The 14,260-nt window shown below is 34.1% G+C and overlaps 1 protein-coding gene and 1 pseudogene across 1 annotated transcript; both read right to left on the bottom strand.

Annotated features, from left to right (window-relative positions):
- Window positions 1–5,526: 5,526 nt before the first annotated feature.
- LOC131001466 (dicarboxylate transporter 2.1, chloroplastic-like) lies at window positions 5,527–9,641 on the bottom strand. Its single transcript, XM_057927858.1, has 5 exons — window positions 8,870–9,641; window positions 6,655–6,968; window positions 6,126–6,574; window positions 5,891–6,021; window positions 5,527–5,808 (listed from the first exon to the last, which is right to left on the bottom strand). The coding sequence occupies exons 1-4, from the start codon at window positions 9,503–9,505 to the stop codon at window positions 5,906–5,908; spliced, it is 1,515 nt and encodes a 504-aa protein (XP_057783841.1). The 5' UTR covers window positions 9,506–9,641; the 3' UTR covers window positions 5,527–5,808; window positions 5,891–5,905.
- A 3,940-nt stretch (window positions 9,642–13,581) lies between these two features.
- Window positions 13,582–14,049, bottom strand: LOC131001467 (60S ribosomal protein L36-2-like; annotated as a pseudogene).
- Window positions 14,050–14,260: the final 211 nt, after the last annotated feature.

Raw genomic sequence — 14,260 nt, forward strand, 5'->3', positions numbered from 1 at the left:
TGCTAACTGAACTGATTAACTGCAAAGTGAAACATAAATCTAGACAACGTGTTTAATCACAAAGGCTAATTCAAAAGAAAAGTTTTCCGCTGCCAGTGTTATTAGTCTAACTGATAAATATTCGGATAGTCAGTAAGATTCATAACACTCCTTTGTTTTACAAACCCGACTGAAGCCTAACGCATATCAGTTAAAGTCTCGGACTTAACTGATAACTCTTTACTGAAGAGATATTTAGTATCGGTCACTAACCGAAGTTTCTCTAAACTCTTTTAATTGTCAAAGGTTGTGTTGGTTTGTTTTCAAGTTTTTGATTAAAATAGCTTATAGCTGTATTCCCCCCATATACCTATTCGAGACCTTCCGAGACCCAACAATTGGTATCAGGGCAGGTTATTCGCAAGAACAATTTTGCTTTGACCCTGTTCTACTGAACTAGATCATGTTCTTCAGAAGGTCTCAAAATCGTTTTCTCTTTCTCAAAGTGCTATCTGCGTTCCTTATCTGTTTTTGTCTCTCTTCTTGTACAATGGAAACTAACCACAACAGAGCCTCATCACTCCTGATGTTTAGTATTGAAAAATACGACATATGGAAGTTTCGACTGGAAAGCTTCCTCACTGCTCAACATTGTCGAATGTGAGAAGTCATCACCGATAAACCAATCATCATCACCGAAGTGGTCAAGAGAATTCCACTGGACACAACAATATTTTATAATTTTTTTTTTGTTTAAATTTGTCCTATTCTATGACCAGTGGTGCTTGAGCGTTGATAAAGATGGTATTAAGAGTAAATAAGATTTTTATTTATTGCAAATAAGACTTACAGATATTTTATTCATAAATAAACTGTTGCTTAAACGTAATATATGACTCTTCATAAGTCAAATAAGACTTATTATTCGTAAACTATAATTTATTTAAATGTAAATCACATATTTTATAAAATCAAATAATTTTTTTTCCTAAAAGTAAATAAGTAACATTTTTCTTAATAAAAAATAAGACTTTAATTAAGTTTATAAATTGATAAATGAGACTTTCTATTAAATGCAAACTAGACTTTTTATAAAATCAAATAATGCTTTTTATAAGATCAGATAAGTTTTTTTAATAGCAAATATTTTTTTTATTCATAAATGAGATTTTGTTTGAATGTAAATAATATTTTTCATAAAATCTAATAAAACTTTCTCAAAGAAAATAAAACTTTTTATTCGTAAATGGAGCATTTGTTTAAATGTGAATGATATATACTTTTCATAAAATCAAATAAGATTTATTTTAATAGTAAATAAGATATTTTATTCGTAAATGAGACTTTGCTTAAACTTAAATAAGATTTTTCATAAAACCAAATATGACTTTAAGATTTTTTTTTCTTCTAAATAATACTTTTATTAAATGTAAATCAAACTTTTTATAAAGTCAAAATAAGAATTTTCTTAAGAGCTAGCGCATAAAACTTTAATACCTTTAATTTGTAAATGAGACTTTATTTAAATAAAAATAATACTTTTCATATAATCAACTAAGATCGACTTTATAAATAAAGTTTATAATAGAGACTATATCCAATTCTAGCATTTTTTTTATATAGTAAAAGGAAATTATAGCCATGTAGATAAATGTATGAAAAAATAAGGGTAAATATCATGAAAACCCCTGAAGTATACCCTTTTTTATCAAAAATACCCTGAAACTTTCAAAATGTTCTCTAAATCCTCAAACTATCAGGTTTTTATTAAATATATCATGTATTTATTTTTCGGTCACCAAAAACATGATGTGGTTCGTCAGATGCCACAATATAATTTATATTCTATTTTTTTAAATGCAATGACAAAAACGACGTTGTTTCGTACTATATCATTTATAAAAAAAAATCCACTCTGAAATTAAAATTCACTTCTATCTTATTTGAAATTTACGCTAATAATCTAGAATTAAGGATAAACACGATAGAATATGGTACGAAACGAAGTCGTTTTTGCCATGCCATTTAAAAAAAAATAATAGAATATAAATTACATTGTGGCATCTGGCCAGCCACATCACGTTTCTAGTGACCGACAAATAGATGCGGGATATATTTGATAAAAATCTGATAGTTTGAGGGTTTAGAAAATATTTCGAAAGTTTCAGGGTATTTTTGATAAAGTATGTATAATTCAGGGATTCTCATGATATTTACCCAAAAAAATATAGTAACAATATCATTGAGTCGGATCGACTTACGTGTGGCTGCATCTTTGCGGTAAGGGCAGGCCGGCGGGTCGGGCCGGACCGCTAGGTCAGTTCACATGTATAAAAAATAAATTTAATTCACTAAGAAAAATAAATATAGATAAAATTGCTTTCATTGAGAATCAAATTCAAAATACTCCATCTGATAAATAAGACAATATTCTATTCTTAGCAAAAGTATTAATACTAACTATAATCATACAGATAAAAATATAAAAATAGTAATAATTTTTACTATTATGATATTGCATATTTATGCGATCTATACGAATTTTGTGTGTAATTAAAATTCATGTAGCAATATAAATAACACTATTACATGAATTTGCCAGTATTAAACATATATTGGTACACATAAAATTTGTGGAGATCGTGTAAGTGTGTATGAGCATAATAATAAAAAATGACTATTATTTTTTGGGTAAATATCATATTAAACCTTGAATTATACCCATTTTATCAAAAATACCCTAGAACTTTCGAAATGCTCTCTAAACCCTCAAAGTATCAGGGTTTTATCAAATATATCTCGCATCTCTTTTCCGGCCACCAGAAACATGACGTGGCTCGCCGGATGCCACTGTGTAATTTAAAATCAATTTTTTTAATCCATATCATTTAATAATCTCTTTTTTAAATCCATGTCATTCTTTTAACAAAATCATCCCCAACTGCTTCCTGTTGTTCTTCTTGATGTTAACCTCCTCAGCTTCATCCAGATTATTCGGCCCTCGATCCTCAGATCCTTCTGCTCAAACAGCCAAATCTTAATGGGCTGGGTCATAATAAAATGAACTGTCGTGCTCGCCATGGCTTCTGCTTGTGGTGGAATCACTGTGAAACTACACATTCCAACTCATTAGTTAATTACAAACACATAATTGATAGGATGAAGATCTAATTAGAAGCGATAAGAGTTTAATTAACACAGTAAATCAAATTGTTTGAATGATAACTCATAACTTAATTAAGCAAATTAGTATCCCCCTCTCACTCTCTCGTACATACACATCAAAGTTCCCAAAGACTAGCGAGTAATTGAAGAAATTAATAATCTAGAAAGATTAACACCAAATTTGGCAAAAAACTAAATACTACTAGATTCGTAATTGAAACAATGTGGGGTATAAATAATGTTGCTGATATGAATCCAAAAATAATTACATAAAACCCAAAGTTACCTGATTCAGTTGCAGAATGGGAGCGATTTAAAATGCGGAAGATTGAAGCAAAGAAGATGAGCGGCGGCGTTAGATAACTGGTCATTATAGAGATTAGAGAGAGACATTAGCTATAACATTTCGTGCTTGCCATGGCTTCTGCTTGTGGTGGAATCGCCGCAAAGAATTCGTCGCGCTCCGGTTCCCTCTCTCTCCTTCGATTAGGGCTTGAATTTAAGGGAAAACTAGTCAATATTATTTGGGGATGAATATATATTAATTTCCAGAGGGATTTGACATGGATTTAAAAAAGAGATTATTAAATGATATGGATTAAAAAAAATAGATTTAAAATTACACTGTGGCATCCGGCGAGCCACGTCATGTTTCTGGTGGCCGGAAAAGAGATGCGAGATATATTTGATAAAATCCTGATACTTTGAGGGTTTAGAGAGCATTTCAAAAGTTTCAGGGTATTTTTGATAAAGCGAATATAGTTCAAGGTTTAATATGATATTTACCCTTTTTTAAAAGTTATCCATTTACTAGTGGAAAATTTGTAGTTATAAAAAAATTAAAAATTTATTTATAAATTATAGGGTTAATTGCATCAAAATACCTGACCTTTTTCCCAAAATTTAGTTTTTTTGACAAACTTTTTAATTGTAGCAAAAATTTTAGCTACGTTTCAATTTATTGCAATGTCCGTCCCACATATATTTTCGGCCAAATCCATGTTGAGGTGGACCTCCATAAAGCTTAGGTGGCATGTCGTGCCGGGTAATGAAACATTATCGTCTCAAATCCATTGCAATAAATTAAAACGTAGCTAAAATAAATTGGCCGGAAATGAATGGATTTGGTAGGAAATATACGCGGGACGGACATTGCAATAAATTGAAACGTAGCTAAATTTTTTGCTACAATTAAAAAGTTTGTCAAAAAACCAAATTTTGGGAAAAGGTTAGGTATTTTGATGCAATTAACCCTAAATTATATACTCTTATGTTTTTTATTTACGTTTTGTTTATCTTTTTATTTTTTATTTTATTTATTTCTAAAATTATAAAATTGAACTCATTATAAAATATTCATATTAAATTAAAGATCATGATAAGAGCTTTAATTTGATATATTTTATGTAAATATTTGAATTAAAATGTAAAATTTATTTATTTAAAGATTAAAATTTTTAAAAAATCTCTCTCCACTCTCATCCTTTTTTTTGAATAAATCTATTTTTTAATTCTATTTTATTTTTATTTTTATAATGTTTTTAGCCATTTCATAATATCAATTTTTATTATTGTGAGTACTTCTTTATTTTTTTATTTTTTTAATATTCAACTTATATTCAGTTAAAATTATTTTATATTATATTTATATAATTAAGTTGCTATCAATTTTATGTATATATAGAAATATAAAAATGTTTCTCGTGCATTGCACGGTGCAAATGGTAGTACTCCCTCCGCCCACGAAAAAAAGTCATGTTTGAGGGTGGATACGAGTTTTAATAAAGTCGTTAAAATTATTGTAAGTAAAATAAAAGAACAATTTGTAGAGATAGTGTTAATTCAAAAAAGTAGAATAAATGTACATTATTAATTAAAAAAATAGAATAAAAGTATAATTTTAGTTAAACATAGAAGAAAATATATGATGGGATAGTTTAAAAAGTGAAATTAAACTCTTATTCGTGAAAAAAAGAAGAAGATAAATATGATTCTTTTTCGTGGATAAAGAAAGTAATATTGAAATTCTTAGCTTTGATGTAGCATTTAGCTAGTAAAATAAAATGTAGACTCCGAAGAAATTAAATAATTGAATGTTGGGCATTTCCCATTTCAAGAAAATGAAAGTGATGACACACAGCTGATTTTGGGATCAAACACACAATAGGAATATAAGTTACAAGATCATATGTTTTGGCACGGCGATCAGTGGTAGATCATAAACACAGTTTTGAAATCTTCACTGTTTACACAAGAAATCATTGGTTTGTTGCATCTCTGTATTATGTGTAGCGAAATGTGTTAAAATTCGTTATGGAATAATATGCAAAACACAAAAGTAGTTGTATAGGATTAATTGTGGAATGGAAGGAGCAGAGAATATAGGATTAATTGGTGCAGTGATTTATTGAATTTACAAATTACAAAAGTAGTTGATGTAAAATACAACTACGTTTAGCAAATATTTGCAAAATGTATCGAGCATTTCTACAGAAACTGTGGAGTTATTGTGCAATGTTTTTAAGTGAGCTACTTTAGACATTCACATCTGAAACCTATGCTCCTGAAATATACACACAACTACCTGTATAAATACACACACTTAAGTGTATGTAACGCACAAAGTATCCAACATCGAATCTCTAGCACACACGGGTAGCTCCCCTGTTCCACACAGCACAAACTTATATTGAATAAATTACTATCACATCATTTCAAATAAAAATTATACATAATCAAGACTCACCTGCACATTTAACTCTCAATAAAGCCCCAAAATCTTCCACCACGCAGCTCCAACTAACCCCCATACCACAAGCTGACTTAGAGCCATTGTTATACCCAAAATGAAAACATGACGAAGCTCTACATAGCCAGCTGCAAACCCCCAAAAAGAAAAACATGAATTAGAAACAAGAAAAAGAATCATCTACATATATATTTTCCCTTGATACATTATAAATGAAAAACAGAACACATACCTCCATAGTAGATTGCAGCTTGGCCACTGCTATAATGTGTGATTGCACCAAAAAGATTGGTATTATAGGCCAAAGCCAATGCAGCAAGTAAGGCAGGGACTTTAGAGGCCAACTGCATCCCAAGGAAAGCGGAGTAGAGGGCCCCGACATGGGCGGTTTGGCTAGCAAACAAGTAATGGATGAAGAAGTAGCATAATTGGAGGAGGCTAAATGAGCCGAACCAGTTGAGAGACAGGGACTTGAGAAAGTTGGCGACGCAGTTAGACAGCCAGGGGATAACACCAAGAGCCGTTAGCTGCGTTGCCATGCCAATTAGAGCTCCAAACCAAGCCAAAGTGTCCCATGCTTGTTTCTCACTCAAGCAATCTTCCCATTGAAGAACACCCGTTAGCAGCAGCACCGATAGGCCTATCATAGCAGCAACTACGCTAGCCATGTTGAGAGCTTCCCTACACACCCAGCCCTGTTAGTTAGCATTCACAAATCACAGACAAGAGAAGAAACTAAGTGATGAGACGTGCGTTTGTACCCGGCAACCCATAGTGAAACAGTTAGCAGCAAAGTTGCAATCATGATCCACTCATCCCTCTTGACAGGCCCCATCTGGTCCAGCTTATGGCGAGCCATGGCAGGAGCATCGGGGGTCGTCTTTATCTCAGGTGGATAAATCTTGTACAAGATTGCAGGAGTCGCTAAAAGGGAAACCAACGCAGGGATGCTCGCTACCTTAAACCATGTCACCCATCGATCTGCAATCTTCACACCCAGGCTTTCCGCTAATTTCACGCACAGCAAGTTTTGAGCCGCAGCAGTTAAGAAAATCGCGCTCGTGCAGTTGTTGCTCTGCATGCCACAACCCAAATCATCACTATATATACTCATGCATTTCTTCATTTCAAGTTAAAGAGAAGATGATAATTAGCTGCCAATCTTGCAGAAATCCAATCAAAAATTTCAGCATCACAAGCCTCAATTCTAGGCTTCTAGCATTCGCAAGATTTTAATCGTTTCAGCATGCAAGTACATAACATTTTTAGTTTCACTAACATATGTTTTAGTTCAAATTCATTTCATGAATACTTTTAGCAAAAATGTCATGTTCATTTTATTAAACACAAAGATAACCTATTTGGACTCATAATCATTCTTATTCATGACTTTAGTATGACTTCAATTATGTTGAAATAATTACATTTTGAGGAAAAAAAATTAAACAAATTTAATTCATCTGCAGTTAGTATAAAGTTTTTTGGTTTCGCTGCGTTAGGGAGCCGAGCTGCTTAGGGGTGATGGTTAGGCCGGAACTTCTGAAGCTGTCTCTTCTCCGCTCCCTCGCAGTCTCTTTTAGACGAGTACTCTTTTCCCCTTTTAAGGATTTTCCCTTTCGGGTTTGCCTTAAAAGGATTTTAACGAGGCTCGGCCCTTAGTTTACTCCTCTGTGTTTTCAAGGGTTTCTAGGTTCGTTTTTTCTGTTTCCTTTTTAATAAATCTATTTAATTAAAAAAAATGCTGAGTCCATAGTTTTTTTTTTTTTTTTGATAAATTTACAATATTAGATAAAGAAATTAAATGGCCGCGCCACAGGGGACTCGAATCCAAGACCTTTGGCCTTATGCATTAATCCCTTACCGCTTGGCCAACACACGCACATTGCTGAGTCCATAGTTGAAATGACGAAACAGTGCCCTCTTTCAAACCTTAAATGTTAAATTAGATCAAATTCGGGCTAAATTAGTTAAATAGATGAACAGTTTAACAAATATTAGGCAGTTTTTAACATAGTTTTGTACATGTAATAGGCAGCGAATGATCTCAGCCAATCCCAGAGGCATGTGACATTTCGAGTAAACTAATTAACGATATCTTAATTTGTCTAAGCACCAGCAAATATAATGCTTAATTGCCACAATCTCTCATCAATTTTTTTTAACCACAATATAAGTGTATTACTTTTATGTTAGCTAAAATTAGCACAACTTATGCGTGTTGGTCTAGTGGTAGATTGATTAATGTTCGAGATTAAAAATTTCGGATTTGAATCCAATACTTTTAAAAAAAATTGTTTATCGGATCCGAAAAATTAGCACAGACCATTCTTGAATCTTTGCAACATAATACTGGGAACGGATATAATGATGGATTATAACTCTAAACTTTACAACTAGTAAAAAATGAAATGACAATTTTTAGGATTCAAATCCACTAATATACTCGAAAAGAGGAAAAGAAAAAGTTGCAGCAATTATCGTAGAGCCAAACGGCAGACCAGTGAAGCACTAAAAACAAGCCTATATATTTATTACTATAAAAAGAAAAGTGGAAACAGAGAAATTAGGAATGCTATTTCATGTTAATCTTTTATATTATATCCTTTTTCGCACATAATATTATACCTTACATTTCACTATCACCAATATACACCACCGTGTATATTCTATATCACGCCGTTGAATTGTATAATTCCACACGCACAGACACACACAGTTTGTTCAAGCTCGATTCCAAAGTAATAATGTTTCAACTTCTATTCAAATAGTTACGCTACAGTGTTGCCACCATTCCTCAATTATCCACTAAAAAAACAGGATGCATATACCATGTTAAATGACAGCAGCAAATCTAATAGAAGAATTCCACTTTATTGAGCTGACCCCAGTGGAGAAATAATTGAATTATCATAATGATGCATGATCCACAAACAAATTATGATTTGAGAAATAAATGGAAATGAATAATGAATTGACCTGATTCTGGGACTGGATGAGATAGGCCCCGAGCCTCCTGGCCGTGGGATCATTGGGATTGCTGTGGGCCCCGAGCGCGAGCGATTTAATGATGGGGAGGAAGATTCCGCCGGCCCTGGCGGTGGAGCTGGGCATTCCCGGCGAGATGGCGAGCTCGCCCAGAACCAGTCCGTACGATAAGCCGAGTGTGCTCTTCCCGAGCCACCGGACAAAGAACATGGCGATCCGATCGCCCAGCCCGGTCTTCACGAACCCCTTGGACAGGAAGAAGGCGGTGATGATGAGCCACACCACCTCGTTCGTGTAGGCGGCGAACGCCGCCGAGAAGCTCAGGGTCTTGGTCACCACCGTGAGGGTCAGGCAGATGAAGGCCCAGGCGCCCACGGGGAGCGGGCTCAGGATCAGCCCGGCTATGGTCACGATGAAGATGGACAGGAGGGACCACCCCTTCTGGCTCACGCCGCCTGGTTTCGGCACCGCGAACCGGATCAGGAGCCCCACCGCCACGCACCCCACCAGGGGCACCGGCCGCGCGCCCCTCCACTTGAATTTCTGCCACCGCCGCCGGGGGGAGATGCCGCCGGTGGTGGTCGGGAGGAGATCTTCGCGGCCCGATTGGGACGTCGGGGTTGACATTTGGGTATTTTAATTAACTGCGGTGGTGGTGGTGGTGGTGCCTATCTCAGAGGGGAAGCTTGCATGGTTCAAGCTGATGAGAGAGAGAAGAGAATGAGAGAGAGTGTGTCTCAAGTGGCAAGAGTGACTTCTTTCTTATATAAGACCTTGAAGTGGGTTATGGAAATAAAATAAAATAAATAGTTAAAGTTGGTTATAGGAATAAGATTATTCCAAAGGGTTATAGGAACAAGACAAATAAGAAAGACGAAAAAATAAATAAATGAAAAATGAATGTATACTGTAACTTGGGTATCCAACACCCGAATTATAATTTCTTACTCACTCTTTCTTTGACACTGACACATAGCTTAACTTAAATGTTTATTATTATAAATAATTATATTAAATTAGAGATTGTGTATGTTAATAATAGAAAAATATAATATATTTTATTAAAAAATATCTAAATTAACCGTATCACGTATTATTCGACACAGATGTATTCGTATTTAGTTTCTACTTATCCAATATGGCTTTTGAGATCTAAATTTTGAGGTATATAATCTTAAGTGGTCAAATACGGTGGAAAATGCATTCTAGTGGAAGTCTTTCCGTATCCGGACTTCTCGTGTACAATTAGCGCATCCAGCTTCGGACTCCAATCGGATCTTGAATATGTAGGAATATGGATAAGATTCAAATTCAATCCCATATTTTTTCCCCTAACAAAAGAAATAAAATTATAGAACTAAATATAATGGAAGGTACGTAGAAGGATAGAATAATTGGAATAAGGAAAATCAAATTCCACAATGGCGTTTCTAATATATATTTCCTTGCATAAATTTTTTTCATTTGCACAAGTAATCTGTGTAAAGATAAAGATCGATGCTACACTTTCTAATTTCCCCTATGGTGTGTTTGATGGAATTGTCGAATTTACTTAGTGCCTTTTCAGATGCACTTTTTGAACGTAAGTCCGTTTTAAAATGTACTGTTATGGATGCGATTATTAGAGAAATTTATAAAAATGTGAAATACAATCTAGTGCTATATAGAAATGGAAGGCGTGTTATAAAATAGAAAATGACAAACTTTTACTTTTTAAAATCACGAATTTCGTCGCGATTAAGAATTCAAAAGATAGATTGTTCTAAAAAACAGAATTCAAAAGATAGATTATTTATCAATTCAGAATGCAAACTGCAAAGGATAGGTTTTATCAATACGTGAACTAATCAGCTAATGAGGTAGACTACTTCTAAATCATGTATTTAGATTGTTTTTTTTTTAATAAATAAATTCCTAAATTTCGTTATATCATTCATGTGGTAATTTCATTGAAGGACTATCAAAAATGAATTGCAATATGTGATTTTTTTGAGTTTCATATTAATTAATAGTTTCAATAAATTAGGTCATTGTTTTCCTAATCTCTCGGATTGATAGATTATATGTTGGTCACGAGCAAATACGTATTGGTGCATGCAGGCAATACATTAGGGGCTCGTTTGATATGCATGATATATAAGTGTGAAATAGATACTTATAACATCCTAATATGTTATTTGCTTCAAAACTCAAAGCCTTTTATAAATTAATGGCCCATTATCTATTATTCATATTCTTTTGGATTCTGTATCACGCCTCCCAAGTATGATAGCATAAAATCTTTTTTATAAATATTATCAAACATGATATTGATATCTAATAAATTAATAGATATCACAGTAAAAAATATCATGTCTTATCCCATATCACGTAATAATACTTATTGTTCTAGCTGATGAGGCCTAGCTCAAGTGACAAAGTTGAGGCACCCAGACTCTCCTTTGTGAGAGGTCTTGGGTTCAATCCCGCCTGCGTGCAATTACTTTTTCCACTTTTGTGTAAGTAATGTTCCCACCTTTGTGTGGATAGTATTCTGCTTGCGTGCAGTTGTTTTCCCACATTTGTATGGTGTAGAGATCTCACCTGCATGCGGGTTGCTGATTTGATTATATATTAGATGCCTCTTGTAATTCTAAAAAAAAAATACTTGTTGTTCTAAAGTGATCAGTTAAAAATCTTACCGACTGCTGAAAAGCTGGTTAATTGGATTTATAATTGATGTTGTGCGAAAGTGGTGGTTAAACTACTCGAATGTTGATGAAAATCTTTAAGTGTTATAGTTGAGCTTAGTTAGCTTAATGTTGATCAGCTGATGTACGTTTGCTGGAAATTGTTTCTTCAACCTAAGCTGAGTTTTGTTAAGCTGAAATCGTGCGTGCTAATATATGACAATTCAAAATATTTAAGTATTATACTAAAAGTAAATCACACAAAGATTTTAACGTGGTTCAGATTTACCTATTCCACGTCCGTAGACCTGGGTTACAGGCGAACTCAACCTTAGGATTTCTTGTTTTTAAAGTTGCAAGACAACCTGATTAGCAAATTATGTTATGTTGATTCACGGGTTACGTGGCCATGTCCATTACACATGATTTACTCGGTCATGTTCGATTACAATTTCAGCTTTCAGAATACAAAGTTATAGCTTACTTGCTTACAACTTCTAACAAAAAACACCTAAATTGTACAAGGGGTGAGTGTTAGAAGGGTGAGTTTTCAACTAAAGAGCAAACTGTTATAGTGAAAAATAGATACTTAGAATTAGTTTGTTCAAATGTAGGCTTTAAATTTTACAAAGTAAACACCTAGAATATAAGGGAATGTAGATGGAAGTCTATGGGAGTAAGATCGTTTAAAACCAGATGATATCACTGACATTTGAGAAATTATCTTCTTCGGAATACACAGTTTTTAGTTTTGAAATTAGGACTTATATGCTTGATAATTCGAATGAGTAGCGTTTCCGTTAGTTCATCCAAAGGGAGTGACTCGATATATATGCTCTCAAACTTGAATAGTTATGTTGGAGAAAACGTCTTTAAAATTTGATTGTGTGGCAATTTAATTCTTCCCGTTTGACCCTAGGAATTCCACTTTCGACGTACTACAACATGGTACACTTCGTACTATAACGCTTTTAAAAATATTGTCCTTGTCTGCGCAGGTAAAAAGATATTGTGGGATACGCTTTAATTAATGTCTTCGTCATTTTTCTGTGTATAGTATCAGGTTCACTCCTTATAAGATATCTCGAGTTTACGATTGACGTGGCATAATTAAGTCAGCTGCCAACATCCTTCCGCTCAGCAAGCTTTGATCTTCAGCTTAGAGCACTCCCAGTAGATCACCTAAATGCATCACTAAATATAAATTTAGGCTAAAACAATTGAAAATGAGATAAAAAATGCATCCAGCAGATCCTCTAAATTGGATGGGGCCCACAAATTTTTTTACACCTACCTAAATTCAATCTTAAATTTACACCCACTCTAAATTTATTTTAAGCTTATAATTAGTAGGGCCCACACATAATTATTGTTTTTGTATAGAAAATAGGAGATCTGGTGTATGCATTTATAAAATCGAGATCATAAAATTAAATAGGGAAACTTTAGGGAGGAATATATGAGCATAATTTTGAGATTTTTGCTGGGAGTGCTCTTAGCTGGTTTTCCTCAAATCAACGAGTTATGACTTCAGAAGACTTAATTTGTTCTTCATACATTCAATAGATCTCCATTTGTTGATCTTTTATGCTGTAATCATAGGAGACAAGCTTTCTACCTAGTGAATTAATTATTTGAAATTCAAGAATTATATCAAGAAGCTTATCATCAGCAGTAATTTTGGTATCAATTCAAAACGTATCATTTTCAACATTAACGAACAAAATTCAAAATTTTGAAGGGATAGATTCTGACTTTCTAGTGATGCAGTTGGCGAAAGGAGACAAGCTTTTTAACAAGTGAGTTATACGTAATTCAAGGATTATATCCTTAGCAGTAATTTTGATATCAATTCAAAACGTATAATTTTCTCAACATTATCAAACAAAATTCAGAATTTTGTGTGCAACCAAACACGTCCTATGAAGGGATAGATTCTGACTTTCTGAGGGATGCAGTTGGCGAAAGGAGACAAGGACTTTTTTTTTTTTTTTTTTTTTTTCAGAAATAGGGAACTGTAAATGAAGTTACCAATTCGCATGAAAAACTCAAACTTACCAAGAAACAAATGTTAAATTTAACAAAACCAAAAAGCTGAAGACATCTCTGCTAATCACTTGCTACAGTAGTCTACTTCTTCTTCTCTCCACCTCCAGCAGCCCTCATCTTTCGAAGAGCAGATGACATCTCCTCGCGCTTCTTCTTTGCCCTCTTGTGGGTACCCAACTTTCTCTTAGCCACTTTCAACGCGCGCTTGTCTTTGCCGACCTTAAGAAGCTCGGTGATTCGCTTCTCATAAGGAGCAAAACCAGCCACCTCCCTAATGAGACTTCTAACAAAATGTACCCGTTTGCTGGTTTTCCCTTTTCTTTCAGAAGGGCGAGCTGCCGATATGCCCTTTGTTCAAACCCACAAAGAGACCGGAGTTGGGCTGTTTTGGAGCCATTGCCTTAGCTGAGGAGGAGGGTTGGCGAGTTTGGCGTCGAACGGCGATGTTGGAGGAGGCGAAGGACTTGGATGTATATTCAAGGAGCCAAGTTGGCCGCGTTTTCTCCCATTCGAACTGGATTTTGTTTGGATTCCTTTTAAATTTTAGCTAAAAAGAATATCTACTTATGCATGCATTTAAATTGTATAGCCACAGTAAAAGGTAATTATTTTTGTTTCTTAATATATCAAAGCAAGTAAAGTTGATCTTGCTTAATAAGATCCT

This window comes from Salvia miltiorrhiza, chromosome 8 (genome assembly GCF_028751815.1).
Source record: "Salvia miltiorrhiza cultivar Shanhuang (shh) chromosome 8, IMPLAD_Smil_shh, whole genome shotgun sequence".
NCBI lineage: Eukaryota > Viridiplantae > Streptophyta > Magnoliopsida > Lamiales > Lamiaceae > Salvia > Salvia miltiorrhiza.

Coding starts and splice junctions, on each gene's coding strand:
- LOC131001466 (XM_057927858.1), bottom strand. CDS start 9,505: ATGTCAACCCCGACGTCCCAATCGGGCCGCGAAGATCTCCTCCCGACC. Junction 6,575..6,654: donor GTTTCACTATGGGTTGCCGG/GTACAAACGCAC, acceptor CTGGGTGTGTAG/GGAAGCTCTCAACATGGCTA. Junction 6,022..6,125: donor AGCTGCAATCTACTATGGAG/GTATGTGTTCTG, acceptor GGGGGTTTGCAG/CTGGCTATGTAGAGCTTCGT.